Source organism: Dendrobates tinctorius, unplaced genomic scaffold, assembly GCF_039654945.1.
Source record: "Dendrobates tinctorius isolate UK_male_01 unplaced genomic scaffold, ASM3965494v1 ptg000129l, whole genome shotgun sequence".
Lineage (NCBI taxonomy): Eukaryota > Metazoa > Chordata > Amphibia > Anura > Dendrobatidae > Dendrobates > Dendrobates tinctorius.
The window spans coordinates 43,321,305-43,346,182 of record NW_027361797.1 but is presented as its reverse complement, the minus strand read 5'-3'; the positions used below and the strand labels follow the sequence as shown (position 1 = coordinate 43,346,182).

Genomic DNA, 24,878 nt, shown 5'->3' with positions numbered 1-24,878 from the left:
AAGACTGCATTCACCAGAAGACATCCATTTTAAAAAAAATAAATAAATAAAAGAAAATAAAATATTTCACAAAGTAAAATAAAAATATAAATGTTTTTATTTTTGTTTTAATAAAATGACATTTGAAAGCCAGGCAACTTGTAGTAAAAAAAAGGTGCACTTGATGTACCTAGAATTAGCAAGTCCATTCAATAAAATTAGCTTAAAATACAATAACGCATACAAGAGACGTAACATCAGGACCCTTGATGTCCAAAGCCAGCAGAGCTCGGCTTTTATTATCACTGATTCTTTTTTCAAAGATTTACTCTGATTGGTTCCTATGGCCACTGACTCTAGGGTTGGCACAAAGGAGGTATTAATGGTCCCAAGTCACAAGCCTTGAGAGCTTAGCTTGTACTGAAGCCCTTGGGGTGGCACAAAATCACCATACCTGCTGTCATACTCCTGGCCAAAGTTCACATAATTTTACCAGTCCAAAATTCATCATCAGTTATAAAAACCAGTGGTGTAGGATTTCCACTGGTGGTAAATACCAGGAAAGTGACAACACATAGTCAACTGGTATTAGAACTTACGGTTTTGATTTTCCTGTTCTTCCCCCTACCTCAGCCGAGAGGAAAGTTTCAACTGGTATTAGATGAAAGGTGCCATCAGGCCAAGATCATGGTAACATATCTAAAAATTAGGTTCTCATCGATGGTCTCAGCTTGATAAAAGGCTTGTGCGCAGCAGAAGACCCCGCAGAAAGCAAACTGGTGGACAGGGAGGCCGACGCGTTTGCAGTCTTCTCTTTCAGCAGTGTGTCCTCCCATTTGAAGTAGTTACAGCCTTTGCCATTTTCGTCGTTTCTCTTCCGCACGGAGCAGCTGTAGAAAACCCTGCCATGGTTGGGGCCTATATTCGAAACGGTGAGTTTCTTTGCCCTGCGGCCGCACTGGCACGTCGGAGCGGTAATACGGTCCCATTTTGTTGCCCCGATTGTATTATTTAGTTTATTTCTACAGCTTAATCCTGCATTTGACAGGACGCGGGAGCCATTAGCCGGGACTGGTAATGTGCGGTTACCTTCATGTATGGTAAATGGAAGTTTCTTGGGAGGGGAGGAGAAGCTCACACTAGCAAGTTTCCTTTTTGGAAAGTAGTCTAACACGGTAGGCATATTGCTTGGCTGTCCTGTCGATGGAGCTGGAATGTTTCTTCTATGCTGTCCTGTTGATGGAGCTGGAAAGCTTCTTCTAGGCTCTCCTGTTAATGGACCTGGAATGCTTCTTCTACTTCTCAATGCACTGGGTAATTTAAAACTCGAGCCATTAGATGCTGGTTTCTTCATATTAACATTATAAATAGTGGTGTCCGGGCTCCGATAAATAACAGATTTACTGTGGAGATTTCCAGTCCCGATATTGTGCATGGATTGGCAGCTATTCTGATTTTCCTGGTCATTTCTAAGCATTAGGACAGCAGATGATGGTGAATCAACTGGTACCAGATCTGGTTCCTCCATCTTTCCAGGACCTTCCTGCTGAGAATCCTCTATAACAGCAGCTTCTTCCCACTCGGCTAAAATGGACAAGTCAGAGCAGTGATCCAGATCAGATACATCATTCACAGTATGGAGAGTAGTAGACATTAAAACATGACTTGTGTCATACAGCGAATGATCCAGGGGTGTAGAGGAGAAGGCTCCAATCTGGATGCCATATTTTACAGGACCGAGTGAGGTTCGTATGGGAGACCTGTATTTGTTATCATTACCAAGTGTTGTAGAAAGTCCATTTATTAACGTCTGGTGTGGTGGCACGTCCTTCAGTTGTTTGGCATTGTCCTGGTTGGCATCGTCAAATAGTTGACATGCTTTCAGGTTATTGATTTTGTCAGTATTTCCATCCTTTTTTAAGTCTTGCCCATCTTCTTTAGCCACAGCCGACGCCCGTTTGACATCACCTTGTCTGGATTTATGTACTTGAGCAGCCGATGGTGGCCCCGGTCTTACAGAAGAATTGGGAGGTGCCTAGTTTTTACAAAGAAAGCCCAGAATTCTTCAAAATTTTTTTTTTTAATAATTACCATTAGTTTTTCTCCAGAAGTTATTTTCTATTTTTCTACTCATCAGGGTTAGTTGAATGAAGAAAAAATGGAGACCTGAAAAACCAACTAACCTTGTCTAAAGATTTAGTGATTTTCATGACACAACCATCACAGATCATTCTCCAAGCGAGACGAGCAGTGTTCCGGGAATCATCCAGGCCTTGAAAGAAGGAAAAGAAAAATGTGAAACTTACAGTAGATGAACAAGAAGTTGTCCTATATGCATTTCTATCTTTCCAAACCCCGCATTCACTTTATGTACATACAAAAACAACCTTACCGGAGTGTTCACGGCCTGAGAACTCAATGCCAACATCTTGTAAAGCTCCATTTAAACCTTTGGGTTTGCGATTGTAGAAAAGCTGAAAGGAAACATTTGAGGTAAGACTTATTTTCTCAGCAACCAAGGAACCATATATATTGCTAGGGCGTACAACGGGTTATATCCAGTGGATGAGCTGTTTAACATGAAATTTTACTATGTGTGAGCCTTCAAGGTTTGCCGGCTTCAAATCCATAGGTTGGAGTTTCATTAAGGGCTTTCATTAATCACGTTCTCTGTTGCTCGGTAGCATTTGTAACCACCGTGACGCTGAGTGTCGGAATATTAAGTAAGCTGCATGTACGTATTGCAGGATGGTGGGATAGAGGCAAAATCCATAATTAAAACATATGAGCAGAGATATTGCGTAAAGGGAATCAGTCATGTCAAAAAACACTATTAACCTGCAGATATGGGGTTAATCTGTAGGTTACTAGCGTTCTAAAGTTGTGCCGCTGCTGCACTGAAGGCCCAGCTAATGTGGGAAAATAACCTTTATTCCTCCGGCTGTCTCTGGCCTTCAGTTACAGAGGAGCGGCTTCCGTCACTGCTCAGAGTACAATGATCGGTGGCTGTAACCAAGCGCTGGCATTGACTGACAGCCAGCTCAGTAGAGCATCAGCACAGAGCCGGCTATCAGTCAGTGCCGGGGTGCGGTCACAGCCGCCATTCACTATGTACTGAGCGGTGACTGAATCTGCGCCTTTACGACTGAAAGCCAGAGGCAGCCGGGAGGAATAAAGTTGACTTCCTCCTGGCATCTGGGCCCTCAATAGGCGGCCGCACGGTTTTTGAATGCCATTAGCCTACAGATTAAGGGTAAGTTCACACTGGGCGTTTTTGCTGCAGCAAAACCTGATCTTCTAGGCAGGAAAGAAGCTGAGGCAAAAACGCAGGTTTGGGTGCATTTTTGGTGTGTTTTTTAGTGCATTTTTTGTGTCTTTGTCCATGCTAATGTCCATGACTTCTCTGTAGAAAAAACGCTGCAAATAATGATACCTGCGGTTTTGCAACACCCATTCAGGTCAATGGGTGAAAAACGCTGCAAAAACGCTGAAACAAGTGACATGCTCTATGTCCAAGAAATGCAGCAAAGCACAAAATCCTGATGACACAAAAAAAACAAACGTGTCTGCATGAGATTTCTGAAATCTCATAGGCTTTGCTGGTACTGTAAAAAGGAGCAAAAACGCCCAGTGTGAACATACCCTAATAGCAGTTTTTTTTTTTATATCACAGTTTCCTTTAAAATGCAAAGAACGTCTCAATGCAAGATGGTAGCCCACATAATATATATTTTAACCATCATATTAACTCATATTTATGTTTACATCATATAACTTGTAAGAAGTTTCTGAACAAGAAAAGAGAATGTTTCCTTTAAGTATAGCAACTCTTTATTTTTATAGACCCTCAAGCAATCTTTGGGGAGCTTCCATCCATTCTTATAGTACAGTGGTAAATAGTAATTGCTTGACACTAGACTAGAGAGGAAATTCCTAGGCAGCCTGACCATAGGGTGCTCCATTACTTATCTATATGGATGTACATCATCCCTGCCTCTACATCTGCATTTAAGGCATTTACTCACCTTGTATGTTAATCGGAGGTCAATCCAGGAGTTCAAAATGTCCGGCTTCCTCAGCTGTTTTCTCCTGCATTCATACAATAAGCAAACCCCAAGATCCCAGTCTGAAACCAAACAGCAACAGATGACTAACATGAGAACGGCACACCTTGTGTTTCTCCAGGTATATAAATATGCGAGTCAAGCCTGATTATAATAGGGTGACTGGACATAGGAGGGTTTATCTTTACAGATTAGATTCCTGGCATCAGGGTAGGATAAATGTGCTGGCAACATTACACCGACAGCCAGATCCTGTTCTGTATAAGCTAATTTATCAAACTTGTTATGTAGGTTAAAATTACATCTTAAAGATATTTTATGGAGTGAGAGTGGGGCTGTAATATATATTATATATACACACACAATTACATATAGATATAATGGCTCCAGCAGTGCTCACTGGAACCTTCAGTACTTTAGAAATTTTTCTGTAACCAATGCCATCAATATGTTTTGCAACAATAAGGTTGCGAAGGTCTTGTGACAGCTCACTGGTTTTCTCCATCATGAGAGATTTTTTGTGTGGTACGTTGGCAATTAGACATCTTTTTATAGGCCATCGGTTGATCCAACTGATATTATTTGTTGCTAAGTGGCAGGATGCTTTCTAATTACTGATAGATTTGAGCAGGTGTCATGACTTTCCACACCTCTCTTTCTTCATGAGTTCAATACTTTTTCCCTGGATCATTTCTCTTTATTACACATACTTTATGAACATCTATGATTTGATTTCTTTGCCTGTGAGGATTGGATGGGTTGTTACCGACATCTGGTGAGAATTTCATGTCAATAGCACCTTTAAAAATATATTTTCTTAAAAAAGCGGTGACGTGTTTAATACTTATTTCACCCGTTGTATTTATACGATAACAATAATAATAACTACACTGTACCTGACCATGTTACAAATCCACACATCTTCTGCTCGGAGGACGTAGGCGCTGGTAAGACACCAGGGAAGATAATGTGCCTTTCCTTCTGAAGTTTCTGAATCCACGTAGAGAATTGGGATAAGCAGATCTTTAAAGGCACGCCGTCATCCACTTGTTGCTATTATAAAGCAGAACCAGCGAGTTATACAAACTGCATTGAGAAGAAATATGCCACAGACAGACCCAGATGGGAATCTTGACATCAGCCTACAAAAGTACATATCCCTTTCTCCATTATGGCTATGGGTTTTAGAGGTGAGAGATGCTGATGTCGTGTCAAAGGACATGTACACGTTACCTTCTAATGAGGAGAGAAGCAGGATACCTGCCTGGCAGGAACATATCAATGTGATGCCACCAGCGCCACTCCGTTACCAATGTGGAAGTCAGCGGTACGGAAGTAACCCCTTGAAGAGAAGTAAGCGCATGTACCTGCTTTATTCCAGTCAGCTCCATGCAAAAGTTTGAAAGAACTGGATGCTCTTGTGGTTGTACATACATATGAAATTCTGACTCAATCTCTCCATGGGTCGTATTTATTAAAACTGCTGGAAACTCAACTGAAATAAGAAGAAATATACATATATAAAATGAGTGTGTGACAGAATGAAATTACTCCCGAGTACGCCGATACCCCATATGTGGTCAGATACTACTGTTTGTTCGGGCAAACGGCGGGGTTCGGAAGGGAAGGAACGCAAAGTGACTTTTGGTGTAGAATTTTCACAAATACCCTATGGATGCCATTAACGGAGCAACTAAAATTACCAGATACCCTCTCAACTGATCCAATTTTATAAATTTCACCCTTGGGAGTATATCTGCGGTGTAGTGACTATTTTGACTCTATGGTTTTTCCAGAAATAAGCAAGCAGTTGCAGAATAAAAATTGGAAATATGACATTGTAGTGCCCAATACATTATAGTGTTGACATTGTGCTTCTGAAGACAAGTACCCTGCACATAAGCTGGGTTCTCCACTCTACAGGAATGAAACATCTGAATGATAACTGTGGTTTGGGTACCCTGTAGAGCTCAGAAGGGAGGGGAATCTGGTTTTGTTAAATTCCCATCTGCCTCACTATTATTATTTATTTATATAGCACCATTGATTCCATGGTGCTGTACATGAGAAGGGGTTACATACAAATTACAGATATCACTTACAGTATACAAACTAACAATGACAGACTGATATAGAGGGGAGAGAGGACCCTGCCCTTTCGGGCTTACATGCTACAGGATGGTGGGGAAGGAGACAGTAGGTTGGTGGGTTGCAGCAGTTCCGGTGTTGGTTGAGGTGATATCACCGGTAGTGGTGAGAGAGAAGGAGGTAGCGGGGTCATTGCAGGCTGTAGGCTTTCTTGAAGAGGTGGGTTTTCAGGTTCCGTCTGAAGGATCCAAATGTGGTTGATAGTCGGACTTGTTGGGGCAAAGAATTCCAGAGAATAGGGGCTATTCGGGAGAAGTCTTGGAGGCGGTTGGGTGAGGAGCGAATAAGTGTGGAGGAGAGAAGGAGGTCTTGGGAGGACCGGAGATTACGTGAGGGAAGGTATCGGGAGATTAGTTCAGAGACATATGGGGGAGACAGGTTATAGATGGCCTTGTAGGTCAGAATTAGTAATGTGAACTGGATACGCTGAGGGAATGGGAGCCAGTGAAGAGATTTGCAGAGGGGAGAAGCGGAGGAGTAGCGAGGAGAGAGATGAATTAGTCGGGCGGCAGAGTTAAGGATGGACTGGAGAGGTGCGAGGGTGTTAGCAGGGAGACCACAGTAAAGGATGTTGCAGTAGTCGAGGCGGGAGATGATGAGGGCATGCACAAGCATTTTAGTAGATTGCGGGTTGAGGAAAGGACGGATTCTGGAAATATTTTTGAGCTGGAGGCGACAGGAGGTAGAAAGAGCTTGGATGTGCGGTTTGAAGGACAGGGCAGTCAAAGGTTACTCTGAGGCAGCGGACTTCTGGTACTGGGGAAAGTGTGATGTCATTAATTGCTATAGCTAGGTCGGGTAAAGAAGATCTGTGAGATGGAGGAAAGATGATGAATTCAGATTTGTCTACATTGAGTTTGAGGAAGCGAGAGGAGAAGAAGGAGGATATGGCTGATAGACACTCTGGGATTCTGGACAGCAGAGAGGTGACGTCTGGGCCAGAGAGGTAGATCTGAGTGTCATCAGCATAAAGGTGGTAGTGGAATCCGTGGGACTTTATGAGTTGCCCCAGACCAAGTGTATAGATTGAGAAGAGTAGGGGTCCTAAAACAGAGCCTTGGGGGACTCCAACAGAGAGAGGGAGGGATGAGGAGGTGGTGTGGGAGTGGGAGACGCTGAATGTGCGGTTGGAAAGGTATGAGGATATCCAGGATAGGGCGAGGCCTTTGATGCCGAAGGAGGAGAGGATCTGTAGTAGGAGGCAGTGGTCAACTGTGTCAAATGCAGAGGACAGGTCTAGAAGCAGGAGTATATAGTATTGTCCATTTGATTTGTCTGTAAGTAGGTCGTTAGTAATTTTGGTCAGGAAAAAACCCTAAAATAAATACTTTATTGTTCTCAAAATGACTCACCCATTGGTTATACAAAGTGTCTCATTTACTTCCTCTCATCAAGTGCGCATGTCACTCTTTCATTAGCGCACCTGTCATAGGGGGTATAACAAATCCCACCCAAGCCCCGTCATTAGAATGCGCTTACCGATAAAAAAAAAATCGCGCCAATTCCCGGGGGATGCATATGTATAAACCGGAACTTATATTAGTATTTCCGGGTGAGTTTAACCTAGCTCTTACTGCGCATGTCGCTCTTTGATTAGCAGACCTGTCCTTGGAGTTCCACCCACGCCCCGTCATCAGTATGCGCTTACCAATAGAACATATTGCGCCAATGCCCGGGGCTTACATATGCACAACCCGGAACTAATAGTAGTGTTTCCGGGTGAGTCCAAGGTGGCTCTCACTGTGCACACTCGCAGCCTCTCGGAAGCACAATCGCTGCATCTATGACACACAAGTGTCTACCGCGCAGACTCCAGCTGGAAGGCACCACCATTGTGGATCCCCATTACTGCGCATGTCTCCCACCGGCCATTCAATGCCCCTGTTCACATCGTATGCACAGTGCCCAATGGGAACCGGCAGGATGCATCCACAACCAAGGCACACAACCAATGGGTGCACACAATCTTTCATTTTTATGATGCAATTAGCAAGACAAAGATATATACTAACAGCCCCATAATCAGCATACATTTAATGCCCGTGTTCATCTCATATATAAAGTGCCTAATAGACACAAACAAGATATATCAATAATCAAGGCATAATGTTAATGGGTGCATAAAATCCTTTGTTTATGTATATTTTACTTATAATCTGGTTAAACATATAAAGGAGCTCACAGCCCCATAATCAGCATACATCCGTGATCGTCCTAGACCTCAAATCATCTTGATGATCATCTGGATGGTCCCATAGAGCGGGGTGTCAGGTCCCAAATGGTATAAGGGAACAATAATTGTCAAAAGGAATTTTTCATGGTAGATCCATGAGGGTCTTTATCTTAGACCCTATCAAGAATTGGAAAACAATCCAGTCTCTCGTATTGGTCCTCATTGAAACTATGTCTGGGTTAGTATAGAGCAAGCCTTCTGTCCTCACTAGAACTATATAAAGGATAGTGTAGAGCAAACCCATGAATCAGGATGAAAGATCACAAAAAACAGGCAAAGGACAGTTGTTCATTTAATCCCTTTGGTTCAAGACTCTCCATCCTAAAGATCCATTCACACTCTCTTTTAAGGATGGTTTTATCCGTGTTGCCTCCTCTGGGGTTAATATTCACTACCTCAACAATCGTGAACTTGACCTCAGCAAGGGAATTGTTATGGAATAAATGCATATGCTTAGCCAAGGGGGTATCCCTCCCATTCCTAATGACCCCCATGTGCTCACCTACTCTACGTCTAAATTCCCTTTTCGTCTTCCCTATATAATCCTTGGGGCAAGAACATGTAGCCAAATAGACCACTCCAGTGGTCTTACAATTTGAAAAATCGCGTTGGTAAAAAGTTAGGGGTCCCTTTAGTATCGGGGAAGGGATCCCCAAGTGGCTGCAGGGTTTAACAGGGTCCCTAGGGATAGCCATCGTTGAGCGGGGGCGCCACAACGTCCCCCCTAGGGTGCCAACCTCCGCGGCAAGGAAGGAGTGAGCATTAGACTTTATTAGGGACTCCTAGAATTCCCCCATGATATGTTTATATGTTTTTATGCAATTGGATGTTATTGGACACGGTTTTTGTTTGGTCTTGTTCACCTTGTGGTGTGACCTTTTTGGGTCTTTTAACAATAAAGTATTTATTTTAGGGTTTTTTCCATGATTTTTGGTTTGAGACCCTTGGACATTGACACTGATTTTTGCTAGTAATTTTGGTCAGGGCTGTCTCAGTGGAGTGATGGGGGCAGAAACCAGATTGTAGATTGTCAAAGAGCGAGTTAGATGATAGGTGGGAGGAAAGTTCAGCGTGGACATGCTGTTCCAGGAGTTTGGAAGCGAATGGGAGCAACGATATTGGGCGATAGCTGGACATAGCGGTTGGGTCGAGGGTTGGCTTTTTAAGGATAGGCATGATTGTGGCATGCTTGAAAGCAGAAGGGAAGGTACCGGACGTTAGTGATAGGTTGAAGAGGTGGGTTAGGGATGGGATAAGTGTGGTGGTGAGGTTGGGGAGGAGGTGGGTTGGGATGGGGTCAAGTGCACAGGTTGTGAGGTGCGATTTGGAGAAGAGGCGATTAAGTTCCCCTTCAGTGATGTTGGAGAGTGAGGTTATGGGGTTTGGGCATTGGTCTGGTATACAAAGGGGTTGTGGTGGTTGAGTCATGAATACTTGCCTTGTTTGGTCAATCTTGTTTTTGAAGTGTGTGGCAAAGTCCTTGGCAGAGATGAGGGAGGTTGGAGGAGGCAGTGGTGGGCGGAGGAGGGAGTTAAAAGTTTTGAATAACTGTTTTGGGTTGTAAGATAGGGAAGATACGAGCGTTGTGAAGTAGGCCTGTTTAGCAGAGGTGAGGGCAGATTTGAAAATCGAGTGTTGCCTGTTTGAATGTAGTGAAGTCATCTTGCGAATTTGTTTTCTTCCAGCGCCGTTCTGCAATCCTGGACACTTGCCGGAGCTTTTTAGTGGTGTTATTGTGCCAGGGTTGTCTGTTGATACTTCGCATTCTGCCATGAACGAGAGGGGCAACAGTGTCAATAGCTGATGCGAGAGTGGCACTGTAGAAAGCAGTGGCAATGTCTGTGTCATGGAGTGAGGATATGGATGCCAGTGGTAGAATAGAGTCAGAGAGCGCGTGGGTGTCTAGGAGTGCAAGGTTTCTGCGGGGGTGTGCATGTTGCTGGACATGGATGCCAGGTGAGGAGGACAGGGATGAGAAAGTGAGTAGATGATGGTCAGACAGAGGGAGAGGAGAGTTGGTGAAGTTAGAAAGAGAGCAGAGACGGGTGAAGACCAGGTCTAATGTGTGTCCATCTGTGTGGGTGGCTGAAGAGGACCACTGAGTAAGTCCAAAGGATGAAGTAAGGGACAGGAGTTTGGAGGCTGCTGACTGAAGGGTATCAGTAGGGATGTTGAAGTCACCCATGATGATAGTGGGGGTGTCAGTTGAAAGAAAATGAAGAAGTCAGGTAGAGAATTGGTCAATGAAGGCAGTGGTCGGGCCTGGAGGTCGGTATATGACGGCCACTTGGAGGTTGGAGGGAGAGTAGATGCGGACAGAGTGGACTTCAAAAGAGGGGAGGATTAGGGAGGGAAGAGGTGGGATTGGGTTGAAGGTGCAGTTGGAAGAAAGGAGAAGACCCAATCCTCCACCGTGTCTGTTGCCAGGGCGAGGAGTGTGGGTAAAGAGGAGGCCGCCGTAACACAGCGCAGCAGGGGAATGGAGTCGGTCTGGGGTTCTGTGTGAATCCTGTTTTCAGAGATTTGGAAGGAAACAATGATGCAAGTACTCAGTATAGATCGTAGGATAGCTGGCAGCTCAGCCTTAATCAGATTTTTGGGAGGCAGAATGAATAAAGGGGGTTTTACACATAGCGATATCGCTATAACGTCACCGATTTTGTGACGTTATAGCGATATCGCTATGTGTGATACTTACCTCCGACCGGCTCCCCATCGCTGATCGGGCGAGAATGTCCGGCTCCATTTCTCGTCGTCAGTTTCCTGCTGGCGCTGACGAGCGACGCGTGGAGGCGGGCGGGAGGACGTCAGGATCGCTGTGTGTGAAAGGTGAGTATCATGCGCTGCGTCGCTGCTGCATTGCAGAGGTCTGCCTGTGTGACAGCTCACAATCGATGATTTAGCGATGCACCAGCGATCCTGACCGGGCCGGATTGCTGGTCGGATCGCTGGTGCATCGCTAAATGTAAAAGGAGCCTTAAGTCAAGGACAGATAAGGAATTGCTTTCCTTTTAATTCCTGTTTTACACCATTGACTGTGCCATGAAAGTGAGGAAACCACTTTATTCTTTGGGTCAGTATAATTAATGTCACCAGATATATACCTTTTCTTATATTTTGCAAATACTTTTCCACACCAAGAACACTTGTTTTTTTTTTTTTAAATACACGTCTCCATATTCTAAGAAGTTTAACTTTTTTACTTTTCCGTTGAACGAGACATGTCAGGACTTGATTTTTGCAGGACGAGATGACGTTTTCAGTGATACAATTTATTTATTTTTTCCCACATATGACTTGTTATTGTGGCCTAAATCCATGGAGGGGCAATATGATGATGATAAGCACAGCTGCTTGTTTTCTTTTGTTTCACTATATGGGTTAAATAATATGACTTTTTAAAGAGTGGGTCGCTCCAGACTAAATACGCACTATTTTTTCTAACTTTCTCTATGGGACTTGAACTTTCACTTATCTGATCAGTAGCCCAATTCCCAGCAAGACTTTCGCATTTCAGAGTATTACGCTTGTCAGTGTTACATTCTCCAAAGGCCTTTGAGACCATGTTTGTGGTGGGGCCTATAACAGACCACTGTACCTGGCAGACCCTGACGTCATTCTTTGACCTCTGGTTGCCATGACAACCATCCAATTATTGTGCAGGGAGGCTAGTGGCGTGAGAGAGGGCGCCCCCCTCCCTCTTGGATGCGCTGAGCACAAGCTCGTGTGCCCACAGGATCACCTGGATGTACGTCCATCTGTTTGAACACATTTCCACTCAAGACATACCATTACGTTTTATGTCAGGGAAGGATTAAAAAGTCACATCCTCTTGAGAATTGAGGATTTTCAACAATAAGCAAATTACAAACTTTCTTGTTTACACAGGCACTTTGCAATTCTACCCACTAAAAAAGAAAGTGAAGACCCCAGTAATCAGGGCTGTGGAGTCGGAGTCGTGGAGTTGGTGCTCATTTTGGTGGAGTCGGAGTTGGAGTCGGTATAAAATGGACCGACTCCTAAAATATATAATAAATTGGGTACAGTAATTCAATGCAGGATGTGCTGAATATTTTTTCATAGGAGTTTGGGAAAGTTATGAATTGTCCTATAAATGGCTGTTATATTCCTGATCTAAGGCTACATTCACACACAGCGTTTTTCCTGTGTTTTTTGAGGATACGTTTTTCAGCTGCAAAAGCTGATCATCTTTTTCAAAAACTGCATCACCTGAAAGGTTTTTGAGCTCATAGATAATGTTTTCAATAGCAAAAGCAGATTAGAAATCTGCTCTATCTATCCATAGCTGTCTATCCATATCGTATCTGTACCAAAAAGAATGAAAACCGGGTAGTACACCAATATATATTCTGTTCTATCTAAATATCTTGATTATTGGATCATAAAAATGATTAAATGTCTGAGGTTCACATTTTACTACAATGTACTACATTGTACTACAATACATTTTTCACTTAAATATAAGCAATATGTGTGGGAGTCGGAGTCGTGGAGTCGGTGTAAGGGAAATTGAGGAGTCGGAGTCGCAGGTTTGGCTTACCGACTCCACAGCCCTGCCAGTAATGAAAACCTCTCTTGCATTATGTAATACTCACTGATTTCCTGACCATAATGCTTTGTATCTTTCCAACATGTCGACTCAAAGTCAATGACAATCAAATAGTCAAAAAGTTGATCTACAAAAAAAAAAGTAAAAAGTTACAACTCCATAAGAAAATGCATAAGCCCCTGAAAAACTACGAGAAGGGGAGACACGACACTCACTAGTTTTGGGGCTGCTGAAATTCTTTGCCTTCAGAGACAACTTGGAGCTCCTCCTTATAAGACCAAGCTGCCTGGGTGAAAGCAAAGCAGAGATTTTTATTATTCTGGAAATCTAGGAAACATTGCTCATAGCAACAAAACAGAGGAGACTTCATCATAACTAACTTTGCCAGCTCCTTGGTGGTCATTCTGATTGCAGGCCTATAACCTGGGAAAGAAAAAAGAAGAACAATGTCTAAATTGAGAAACTTATCATTTGAGAAGAGAGAGATCATTTAGTAAAAGGGGTGGAAGAAGTCTCCAGACTCCTCTCTTCTTCTCGTCCGACTACATGCACTACCGACCCCATGCCCTCACATCTCCTCCAGTCTCTCTCCCCAGTCGTCACAACCCACCTAACTACAATCTTTAATCTCTCCCTCTCCTCGGGCATTTTCCCATCCTCCTTCAAACATGCCATTGTTACTCCATTACTAAAGAAACCTGCTCTCGACCCATCCTGCACAAACAACTACAGACCAGTCTCCAATCTCCCTTTCATATCTAAACTTTTGGAACGCCTAGTTTACTCCCGCCTTACCCATTACCTCTCCACTCACTCCCTTCTAGACCCTTCACAGTCTGGCTTCCGCCCCTTACATTCGACTGAAACTGCACTCATCAAAGTGACCAATGACCTTCTGACAGCAAAACGTAACGGTGACCACTCTCTGCAGCTTTCGATACTGTTGACCACCATCTCCTACTCTCTAGGCTCCAGTCACTAGGCATTAAGGACACTGCTCTCTCCTGGTTTTCTTCCTATCTCTCTGACCGCTCCTTCAGTGTTTTGTTCTCTGCCTCCACGTCATCTCCTCTTCCTCTTGCTGTTGGGGTACCTCAGGGCTCAGTCCTTGGTCCCCTTCTTTTCTCTCTCTACACGGCCCCAATTGGACAGACCATCAGCAGATTTGGCTTTCAGTACCATCTTTATGCTGATGACACACAACTATACACGTCATTCCCCGACCTCACCTCCGCTGTACTACAGAACGCCAGTGACTGTCTGTCTGCAGTCTCCAGTATCATGTCCACTCTCTATCTGAAACTCAACCTCTCTAAAACTGAACTTCTTCTGCTCCCGCCGTCTACTAACCTCCCTAAATCTGACATTTCCCTCTCCGTGGATGGTGCCACAATAACACCCCGGCAGCAGGCACGCTGTCTGGGTGTTTTGTTTGACACCAATCTCTCCTTCACATCCCATATACAATCTCTTGCCGCTTACACCTAAAGAACATCTATAGAATCTGCCCTTTTCTCACCATGGAAACAACAAAAACCCTCACTGTTGCATTGATCCACTCCCACCTGGACTACTGCAATGCTCTATTAATTGGCCTCCCCGTCACTCGACTATCCCCCCTCCAGTCCATACTTAATGCAGCGGCCAGGATCGTCCATCTGGCTAATCGGTACTCGGACGCGTCCGCTCTTCGCCAGTCCTTACATTGGCTGCCCATTCATTATAGGATCCAATTCAAAGTACTTGTTCTCATCCACAAAGCTCTCCACAGTGCGGCACCCCCTTACATTTCTTCCCTCATTTCTGTCTATCGGCCTAGCCGATCGCTGCGCTCTGCAAACGACTTTCGACTAACCTCTGCACTAATCCGTACCTCCCACTCCCAACTCCAAGACTTCTCCCGTGCTGCTCCTATCCTCTGGAATACTCTACCCCAAGAAATTAGGACTATCCACAATTTGAATAGTTTTAGGCGCTCCCTCAAAACACACTTGTTCAGAGCGGCCTATCACGTTCACTGATCAAAGTAATTCTCTGTGTAAGTGTGCTTGTGTAGCCCATTCACTATCTCCATCCATCCTTCACTCCCTCAAGATGGCTGGACCTTCATTGTAAATACACCATTGTAAATTGACCCTGCACTCTGTATCTCCCCCACCTCATTGTAGATTGTAAGCTCTCACGAGCAGGGTCGTCTCATTTCGTCTTATTTTGCTTCAATTATTGTATTGTTAACGTTGTTACTTATGACTTGTGTTTTGAAACTGTTAAACTGTAAAGCGCTGCGGAATATGTTGGCGCTATATAAATAAAGATTATTATTAACAAAAATTTCTCATTTGCAAAATCTGAAGCAAAACTGGACCCCAGTGAAGTATAGAACAATGATGATGAGGAGTTCATATCCCCAGAGCAGAAATAAGGGGGGACAAGTGGGCAACGTGCAACAAGTTACTAGATGCTGCCTTCCTGCATTATTGTCCTAAGGGTGTGTGCACACGCTGCAGATTCTGCTGTGGATTGATCTGCGTGGATTTTGCAAAATCCGCAGGTATCTGCGGATTAGCCTTTCGTTTTATCACCTCTACAATGGAGGAGATGGTAAACAACAGGGGCAACCCCCCCCTCAGCCCAACAACAGGGGCAACCCCCCCCCCTCAGCCCAACAACAGGGGCAACCCCCCCCCCTCAGCCCAACAACAGGGGCAACCCCCCCCCCTCAGCCCAACAACAGGGGCAACCCCCCCCCCCTCAGCCCAACAACAGGGGCAACCTCCCCCCCAGCCCAACAACAGGGGCAACCTCCCCCCCAGCCCAACAACAGGGGCAACCCCCCCTCAGCCCAACAACAGGGGCAACCCCCCCTCAGCACACACCCTAAATGTCAGCCTGCAGACCCTACTCCCCAGTTACAGGAGAAACCAGCAAACCCCGCTCCCTAATAACCGAGCAAAGTGACAGACCCCCACCCTCACGGTGTCTTCTGCGGACGCCTCTGACTGCTCCGAGCCCCTCAGGACTCCGTAAGCGGCGATCCTACACAGGTGACATTGCAGTAACTGCCCCACATTTAGGCCTCTCCCCCTACAGCACAGGCGCCTATCACACATCCCCGCCCTCATAACTCTCCCACCTCTCTCGTCCTTCCCACAGAAGCGACACCATTTGTTTTTTTCAAATTCCCCGCTGTAATCACCATTTCCGTGACGTCATTATCACGCGACGAGTTCGGTCATCGATTGTTCATGTCTGTCCACAGGGTCCTTCCCTGGCTGTGGAATCGATAGCGGATAGATCGATGGATCTCACGTGTGTTCACAGGGATTGAGGCTGCGGAGCTTCCTGTAGGTATCCGGCTCCCCGGTTGTGTATGATATTGGGGGGATAATAGGGGCAGCCCGGGGCTGAGGTACCGCAGTGCTGGCTGCGGACTGTCGCCCCTTTTACCGTTTATTGGCTCTCCATCTTCTGGTAACTTGGAGGCACGATCAGCTTTTGCTTCAGGGAACGTTCACACCTAGAGATATTCTGCTGCGGATTTCTCCTATGTGTGCATCCCCAGGAGCCTGAAATCCACAGCAGGAAATCAACACTAAATTGTGCAGATTTTACTCTTTGCTTGTACTGTTAGGGCACATGGACAACATTGAGGACCCCCAGCTCAGGACCCCCAGCATGTGCCAGATCCTTACGAGTGGACGCTGTTTATTTAAAGGGGTTGTCAGAAAACCTTGGCTGCGGTTTGAATTAACCATGGTTGTACTTTGCTCACCCTCTCTGGGTCCAGCACAAAGTCTCAAGCGGTGTCTGTTTCTCTCTGCAGCGCTGATGTCACGTCGACAGCCAGTCGGTGAGATCGGCGGCTCTGAGTGTCTCGTGCCAGTAACTTGGGCACAGTCGCCGTGCTCACTGATTGGCTGCAGACCGATACCGGCAGCTGAGATTTTGTGCTGGAGGGTGAGTAAAGCACAGGTTCTTAATAACAAATTGCTGCTGAGGGACGAGGATGTTCACCACCAGAAAACCCCTTTAAATGAAAGCCTTGTAATAGTACTGTAGCCTAGACAGGTTTTCCCTGAGCTGCCCCTATAAAGTGACCACAAGTTTATGAGAAATCCAGGCTTGTTCTAGAAATATTGTTACTCTCCCATCGAAGAAAGGTGGTCTTATCCTGGCTGGTGGGGTCACAGGAAAAGTTGAATGGAGTGACGAGTCTTGGCACGCATGCGCCCTACAGTTCTAGTCACCTGTCCTGGCGACCAGTGGGGATCCCAGCAGCGGGACAAACTGATCTGTGAGAAAAAGACCGGGGGTCACACTTGAGAGTGAAACTCGCGCGAGTCTCTCATCAATACTCAGGACCGGAGTGTGCTGCTGCAAGTGTTTCTATGAAGCCGCACACTCCGGTCCCAAGTGCCGGGTATTGATGCGAGAGACTCATGCGAGTTTCACGCATCACACTCGCAATTGTGACCCCGGCCTTAGAGTCCTGCTTTGCTGAACTCAGGGAGTTCAGGAGTCCTAGTTGTAGGCTGATCGCAAACTAGTACAAAGAGACGCATTAAAGATTAGGATTCAGTCTTTTCAACTTTTCCAGCCAGGGAAGAGAGTTCCAGATTCTCTTTAAAGCGAGTCTGTCATCTCGGGAAAATGCTAGTTACCTGCAGATATAGGGTTAATCTGCAGGTAAATAGCATTACAATGCTGCCCGGCCACATTACTTAAAGAGATGCTACAGGGACAAATTTAACTTTTTTTTTCTCCGGGGAGCCGCCGGCTTTCAGTCATAGAGGCGTGCACAGAGTGGATATAGTCACCGCTCACTATACTGTGAGTCCAGCTGTACATTCTCCGATACTTTGACATCTCTCTGTGCCGCGCATCTGTACAAAGCAAGCTAGAGCATACTTACCGCTGCTGCTCACAGTGTAGTGAGCAGTGAGAGTAGCCATGCTAGCACGCCTCTATGACTGAAAGCCGGCGGCTACTGGGAGAAAATAAGTTATTTCATGAAGGCGGCCGGGCCGCATTGTGATGCTATTTACCTGTGGATTAGCCCAATATCTGCAGTTGAATAGCCTTTTCCAAGGTGACCGGTTCCCTTTAGTATGTATGAACCACCTATCGACATTAGGTGGTTAGCTCATTGCTTCCCCCTTTACACATATAAGTTGACACGATATAAGACAGCTATGAGATGGTATAAAAAAATAAAATGTCTTAATGCCACACTCACCGACCTGAAAGCGTTTCCCTCATGTTCCCAGATTTGTATATTCATTACTGATCCAGACACGACTGCGAATGATGCAAGTAATTTTTTTTCCTCTTGTATTGTTCAGATTCTCCATTGCTGTAGGAAGAAATGAGTGAAATCAAGTCTATGAGGCAGCGAAAAAGACCACTGAGCGATGAAGAAGAAGAGCTCAGCGGCCAGAAGAGAAGGGTCGATGGGGATGGGAGCCAAGAAGCAGTCAACGGTTTACACCTGCGGAGGGTCAAGGTGACGTCACAGTGGGTTCATGTCTATGAGTGTATCAAATTATATTGTGTCATCCATTTTTTTGGGGAAAAATAGTTAGAAATCCAGGCTGTAGAGGGGTCTGCAAAGTCAGTGTGAAATTTTCCTAGCAGCAGGTGATGTGATAAAATAATAAAATTGCCCATAAGTCGCGTCTCGAATCCTCCTGCACCATCTTGGTGCCTGTCACCATGTGAGTTTTTGCGGCGGCGTCTAATGGCGCTATCATTATGTTGTAGCCGCTGTCTGGTCTCTGCCTGGCAGTTGTGGTCCGTGCCATGTTATACCCAGGAGAGATGGCGCTTGCAGAAGTCAATCATGTCAATTCATTAAGACATTGCTTAGACTGTTTTTATTATATTTTTGATAATTGTGTTTTTCTGCAGAAATCACCCAGATTATCGCCTGCATTATTTAGTGACAATTGTGAAATTCAGCAGCATCAACTGCACCAGCTCCTGAAGTACGCTGCTGTCGGAAAAGGGGGCAGTGCCACACAAGCAAGGTGCGCTAATCTTAAACCTTTTTTTTTTTTAGCCTTTATTATATGTGACGCCAAAAGAAGACTCTTCCCCTCTTGTGTTTTTTTTTTTTATTATTATTGATCAGTTCTGGAGCATCATTAGTGATGTGACGTTGCCCACACCCACTCGGTGCTGCGACGTTGCTCACACCCACTCGGAGCTGCGACGTTGCTCACACCCACTCGGAGCTGCGACGTTGCTCACACCCACTCGGAGCTGCGACGTTGCTCACACCCACTCGGCGCTGCGACGTTGCTCACACCCACTCGGCGCTGCGACGTTGCTCTCACCCACTCGGCGCTGCGACGTTGCTCTCACCCACTCGGCGCTGCGACGTTGCTCTCACCCACTCGGCGCTGCGACGTTGCTCTCACCCACTCGGCGCTGCGACGTTGCTCTCACCCACTCGGCGCTGCGACGTTGCTCTCACCCACTCGGCGCTGCGACGTTGCTCTCACCCACTCGGCGCTGCGACGTTGCTCTCACCCACTCGGCGCTGCGACGTTGCTCTCACCCACTCGGCGCTGCGACGTTGCTCTCACCCACTCGGCGCTGCGACGTTGCTCACACCCACTCGGCGCTGCGACGTTGCTCACACCCACTCGGCGCTGCGACGTTGCTCACACCCACTCGGTGCTGATAGGGAGACACTTTTCTTGAGAAGGAGAATGGTATCAGTTGTCAACTTATTCACAAACTTCCACGAAGAATAACAGAGGAACGGTGCAATGTACAGCTATAAGAAAAAATGCTCTAGATTTGGTATTTCATGGATAATAAAAATATTGACTTGATCAGTCATATTTAAAGAGGAAATCCAGGGAAACTGATCAACTGAGCGTTCCCAGATACACGTGACAAGATGCCATGGGTGAAGTCTATGTGACAGACTGAATCACAGAGTATTTCCATTCATTATGGGAAATATGTCCTGTCCTCTATATACTATGTGATCAAGAAACAGTTATTTGGGGAAAGAACATAGGGAATCAATAATGGGAAATGGATGGGTTACCATTAAAGCTGGTGGACTACTCAAGGTCCCCATAACTGTCATCTTAGTCATCCTGTGACTGGGTTGGGCTTCATAGGACAACTGCGATTTTGCTATATACCTCAGAAGTGTAGCATATAGTATAAGTGATTGAATTATATAAGCCCCTAACGAGACTAAAAGATAAAGTAAAAATAAGTGTTTTAAAAAATATAAAACAAATTTGAATCCCCCTTTATGAATTATTTAAAAATAAAAATTATATGCACATACTCTGGGCTTATTTTTGGACTATCAAATTCTAAAATTATTGAAGCCATCTATTAAGCGGCAAAAGAAAAAAAAATAAAATGGCAGAATTGCAGTTTTTTTTTTTACTTTGCACTTCCCACAGTTCATGCAATAAAAAGTGATCAAAACAACATATTTAACAAAAGATGATATCGATAAAGTCAGCTCAACGAGCAAAAATTGAAAATAACAATACGTCTCAAAAATGGTGGCACAAGCTTCGTTTTTATTTTTCAAATATCAGAAAAAAAACCTGGCCAAGTTTGGTATCATGACTCCTTGGGAAAAGGGGGAGGAAAAAAAAAAGAGCGCAAAAATGAAACGTTCCCGAGTCGTAAAGGTGTTAAAGGGAAACTGTCACCAGGTTTGACCGATATGAGGTACGGCCACTGCCTTTCAGGACTGATATAATTGTATAATGCTGTATGTAAGCTTCCAACCAGATCTGCAAGACAAGAAAAAGACCTTTTAATCTACTCACCTGTGGGGCAGTCCAGGCCGAGGGGTGTCGCTGCTCTTTGTCTGGCGCCTCCTCTTCTTGCGATGCCATCCTCCTTGTTTCGTGTGGATGACATGTCCCTACATCATCCACACAGTCTCCCCTGCATTGCGCTCCTGCGCAGGCGACGAGGGCAGAGAAAAATACTGCAGTGCGCATGCACCGTCGCTCCTTGACCTTTCCCGGCACCTGCACACTGCAGTACTTTTCTCTGCTGTCGTCACCTGCGCAGGAGCGTGATGCCGGGGAGACTGTGTGAATGACATAGGGATGCGCCATTTACAAGAAGCAAGAAGGAGGACAGCGATCATAGAAGGGAGGCGCCGGACCAAGACCAGCGATGCCCATCGGACCGGACCACCCTGCAGGTGACAATAATAAAAGCTCTGTTTCTTGTCTTGCAGGTCAGGTTGGGGGCTGACATACAGCATTATAGAATGCTGTATATCAGACCTGAAAGGTGGTGGCTGTATCTCATATCGATTAAACCTGGTGATTAAAGTAATTCTTCCAGATGTCCGATATAAGGGTGTTCATCAGAGAAAATCACTCTACCCCTGTTCTCTGCAGTCCCTGTTTCTTTTTTGCAGAATGACTGTCAGTCCTTAATGTGTTTTTTTGGTGTGAATAAGCTGTTTGCTGCCCTTCTTGACACCAGGCTAGCCTCCAAAAGTCTTTGCCCCACTGTGCTTGCAGATGCACTGACACCTGCCTGCTGCCATTCCTGAGCAAGCTCTGCACTGGTGTTTTAACCGCTCCCGTAGCTAAATCCTCTTTAGAAGATGATTCTGACAATTGCTGGACTTTCTTCAGAGCAAGTGAACCTTTCTCTTTGAAGTTCTTGCTGTTATGATAAATTGTTGATTTAGGTATAATCTTATAAATCAGCAATGTCATTGCCTGTAAAGCCCTGCAAATCAATGATGATTGCATTAGTTTGCTTGGAGTTAACCATGGTTAACAGAAGGCGACAGTGATGTCAAACAACACCCCCCCGGTTAAAGCAATCAGTCTGCTCTCATAATTTAACCTGCATGACGGAGTGACGTCAGCTGCCTTGTCCTCAATAGCATTTTCTCCTGAGCTCACAAAAAGTTCAATAATTCATTGAACTTTTTGTGAGCTCAGGAGAAAATGCTATTGGGGACAAGGCAGCTGACGTCACTCCGTCATGCAGGTTAAATTATGAGAGCAGACTGATTGCTTTAACGGGAGTCCTGCCACAAAAAGAGCTGCTTAGATCAATTCGATCTAAGCAGCTCATTTTGTGGCAGGACTGAAATTAGTGGCAATTATTGATTTTGTATTTTTTTTTTTTAAGTTCATCTGATCACAGTTGCAATGTAGATTTGATGCAAATTTCCACTATAAAAACTGAAGCAGCAAACTTTGTAAAAATAAAAAAAAAACCCCCACAAAATTTGTGTCAGTCTCAAAACTTTTGGCCATGACTGTATTTCTTGCAGTGTGATATGCAGTCGTCCCTCACGCTGCTGATGATTGACAGCATGCATAGTAATAAAGCAGATGCTGTCAATCAGTGGCTGGAGGGTGGGAGCCACACATGATGAATACTTCGGGCTCCTGACCCAACGATGCCATTTTCTGTGTCTACTTTGTAGCTGGTGCACCCTTCACCATCAGAAGCGTCTTGGAGGAGTCATGGTGGTCGTGCTTCAGGATCTCGCTCAGCATCATTTCTACCAATATTATTCACACTTCCATTCTCTCAGGAGATTGTTCAGACACGTAAGTACAGAAACACAAGCTGGGAGAGCAGCGTCCATGACTATTACTGCAGATCTTAGAGTTACAGGCAGTGGCTTGGCCACTAATCTAGGCACTTACACAGTCACATTGTCCAATGATTGCTGACAGTGTGGGGACGCACCCCTTTCAGAAGGGATATGGACACTCCCTTTTGTCAATTTACTAATAAGGAGGAATAATAGAGGTAGTTAAGACATGACAGGTGACATGACAGGTCTTTTTTTTCCCATTGCAATGATTTATGGCATGTTGTTGTTTGGTTCCCCTGTAGCGGTTCAGCACGCCGCCTCCGACCAGTGATTTTACGACTTCTCTTCTTGGGTTAAATGATCTGGATGTTACAGACCAAAAGGACAGCATGGATGATCAGCGTGGCCCAGAAGGTACTGTACATGTGTGCAGTAAAGTTACCGTTAAGCTAACATATATTGTGTCTTTAAATGTAAGGAAATTCAGAAAGGGTGGTGCAAAATTATCATAACCGAGGGAACACAGCGCAAATCTATTACCGTGAAGACACGAGATCCAAGTTGTATCTATACCCTGCAAATGTTCACCGTGATTTCCAGGGGTGAACCGGCAGCTGTCTTGGCGGTAGTCTAATTCTGCCCAGCACGTACCAGTTATGAACTCCTCTTTTTCAGTGATACGTTCTCTCAGGTTGTTCTGATCCTGCGGCCGGGTGAGGGGAGCAAATATTCTGAGACCTTGATGAAGTCACGGGGTGTAAGATCTGGATATGGTGGAGACCAGTGCAACATTGGTGTCATTTCCGCTATCCTATGTTCTAGTAAAGTTGCACTCGGGTATCAGTGGTCTTTGGCGGCCCGTATGTTTCCCAAGACATAAAAACTAGTGATGAGAGAATGTGCTGGGATAAGATATTATCTGAGCATGCTCGTGTCCTAGCAGAGTGTCTTCGGCATGCTCGAAAAATATGTTCGAGTTCCGGCTGCTGCATTTCTCGTAGCTGTTAGACAGCCGCAACACATGCAGGGATTGCCTGTGGAACAGCCTCAAGACATGCAGCCGCGGGGACTCGGAACACATTATTCCAGCATGCTGAAGACACTCGGTTAGAACCTGAGGGGTTGTCCGAGTAGTGGACAACCCTTTAACTCCAGGCCTTTACTTTGGCACCCTCCTTCTTGGATCACCTTGTACTATACAGCTGTCTTATGAGACAGTTATATCTCACTATATATGAATTCTTGTGAAGATAAAGTGCCTCACAGCAGATGGCCGGAAATACAAATCTAATACCATACTCCATGTTTTACACATCAGACGTCTCCTTTCATTACAGGATCAGAACCCATGAACTCTCCTGACAACATCCAACAAGAATATGGAGCCAGTATCCATGGCCTGACCAGGTATCTACTCACTGAGGAGGAGATGAAGAACAATGATTTTCCATTTGTAGGTCAGTGTAAACTAAAGTTTCTCAGCTCCCCCTTTTTTATTTTGCAGGAATATCAATAATTTAACGGAATGGACTTGTACCAAGTTTGTAAGTCATCTGCAGAGTCGTGTCTGAACGGAGCGGAAGTTGAGCATGCGCAACGCCGCTCCAGTCATTGTCTATGGGGCAGCCAGAGATAAGAAAGTACAGCACACGCTCAACCTTCACAATCAATGTATTATCCACTGTTCTGGACAGGATATAACTTATAAATTTGGTACAAATCCTGCAAAAAATGTGGGCTAAGCAGTGAATGTGGGTGGCACGAGCTGTCTTGTGGGCGTCCATATTGCAGTGTTTGCTCATGCAAATAGACAGATATGGAAGGTGGAGAAGAGACGGTAACAGCTTGTCTATAGTTTAATTCTGGTGAGTGACCCCGTGAACACAAGTGTTTTCTCTGGATGCGCCACGCTGAAGCTGCTGAGATGCTGGAAGCGCGTGGGACATCTCTATCTGTCCTGAAGGTGCAGTATATGGGTCCGTCTTTGCTGGAACCCTTTAGGGGTGATCTTCTAAGGTCCCCGGAACCATCTGTGCACGGACCTTGACATCCGTTTCTGCTCTGGGCAATGTGTCTCTCTGAGGTGGGCGAGCAGGAGACCGAGGCAAGGACCATCCGCCTGATCTCTGATCGTGGGCTCCGATAGCGAATTTGGCCCCACCCTTCAGACCAGAGAGGATACAGCAGTGTGGCCTTTTCAGCACCGTGCTCTTGATCTTTTGTGGCATCAGAGAGGCCATTCCGCTCTTTCTCAACCTAAAAGAAAAGGGGAAAAAAAAATAGGAAGAGAAAACCCAAGTCTGGGTCACAGAAGGC

The 24,878-nt window shown here is 45.3% G+C and overlaps 2 protein-coding genes across 9 annotated transcripts in view; one reads left to right on the top strand and one right to left on the bottom strand.

The window, feature by feature from the left end:
- Nucleotides 1-79: 79 nt before the first annotated feature.
- On the bottom strand, nt 80-16,277 carry ERI2 (ERI1 exoribonuclease family member 2). 4 transcript variants are annotated; one of them, XM_073543034.1, is made up of 10 exons: nt 16,191-16,277; nt 13,375-13,417; nt 13,210-13,280; nt 13,041-13,121; nt 5,411-5,538; nt 4,940-5,096; nt 4,005-4,105; nt 2,372-2,453; nt 2,163-2,251; nt 80-2,014 (listed from the first exon to the last, which is right to left on the bottom strand). In XM_073543034.1, exons 2-10 carry the CDS (start codon nt 13,395-13,397, stop codon nt 686-688), a joined length of 2,061 nt encoding a protein of 686 aa, XP_073399135.1. In that variant the 5' UTR covers nt 13,398-13,417; nt 16,191-16,277; the 3' UTR covers nt 80-685. The 4 variants fall into 4 exon arrangements, with proteins under 4 accessions (XP_073399135.1, XP_073399133.1, XP_073399132.1 ...); XM_073543032.1 differs by lacking the exon at nt 16,191-16,277 and adding an exon at nt 16,128-16,183; XM_073543031.1 differs by lacking the exon at nt 16,191-16,277 and adding an exon at nt 15,964-16,110.
- The window catches only part of REXO5 (RNA exonuclease 5), a 31,645-nt gene continuing 22,969 nt past the window's right edge, over nt 16,203-24,878 (top strand). For 4 of the 5 annotated variants that reach the window (XR_012219900.1, XR_012219901.1, XM_073543030.1 and 1 more), the window contains exons 1-6: nt 16,203-16,338; nt 18,337-18,497; nt 18,902-19,020; nt 22,446-22,572; nt 22,865-22,976; nt 23,900-24,019. Coding sequence is in view for 3 of the 5 variants with exons in the window: in XM_073543030.1 (XP_073399131.1) it covers nt 18,360-18,497; nt 18,902-19,020; nt 22,446-22,572; nt 22,865-22,976; nt 23,900-24,019 (616 nt within the window). In the remaining 2 variants the exon portion in view is untranslated. The other variant, XM_073543029.1, reaches the window with a different exon arrangement.

Bases quoted from the DNA above. Each gene is read 5' to 3' on its own strand.
- ERI2 (XM_073543034.1), bottom strand. From the start codon at position 13,397: ATGACCACCAAGGAGCTGGCAAA. The intron at 13,281-13,374 runs GTTAGTTATGAT...GCTTTCACCCAG, and splicing joins ACCACCAAGGAGCTGGCAAA to GCAGCTTGGTCTTATAAGGA. The intron at 2,454-4,004 runs GTGAGTAAATGC...GTTTCCTTTCAG, and splicing joins ACCTCCGATTAACATACAAG to CTTTTCTACAATCGCAAACC.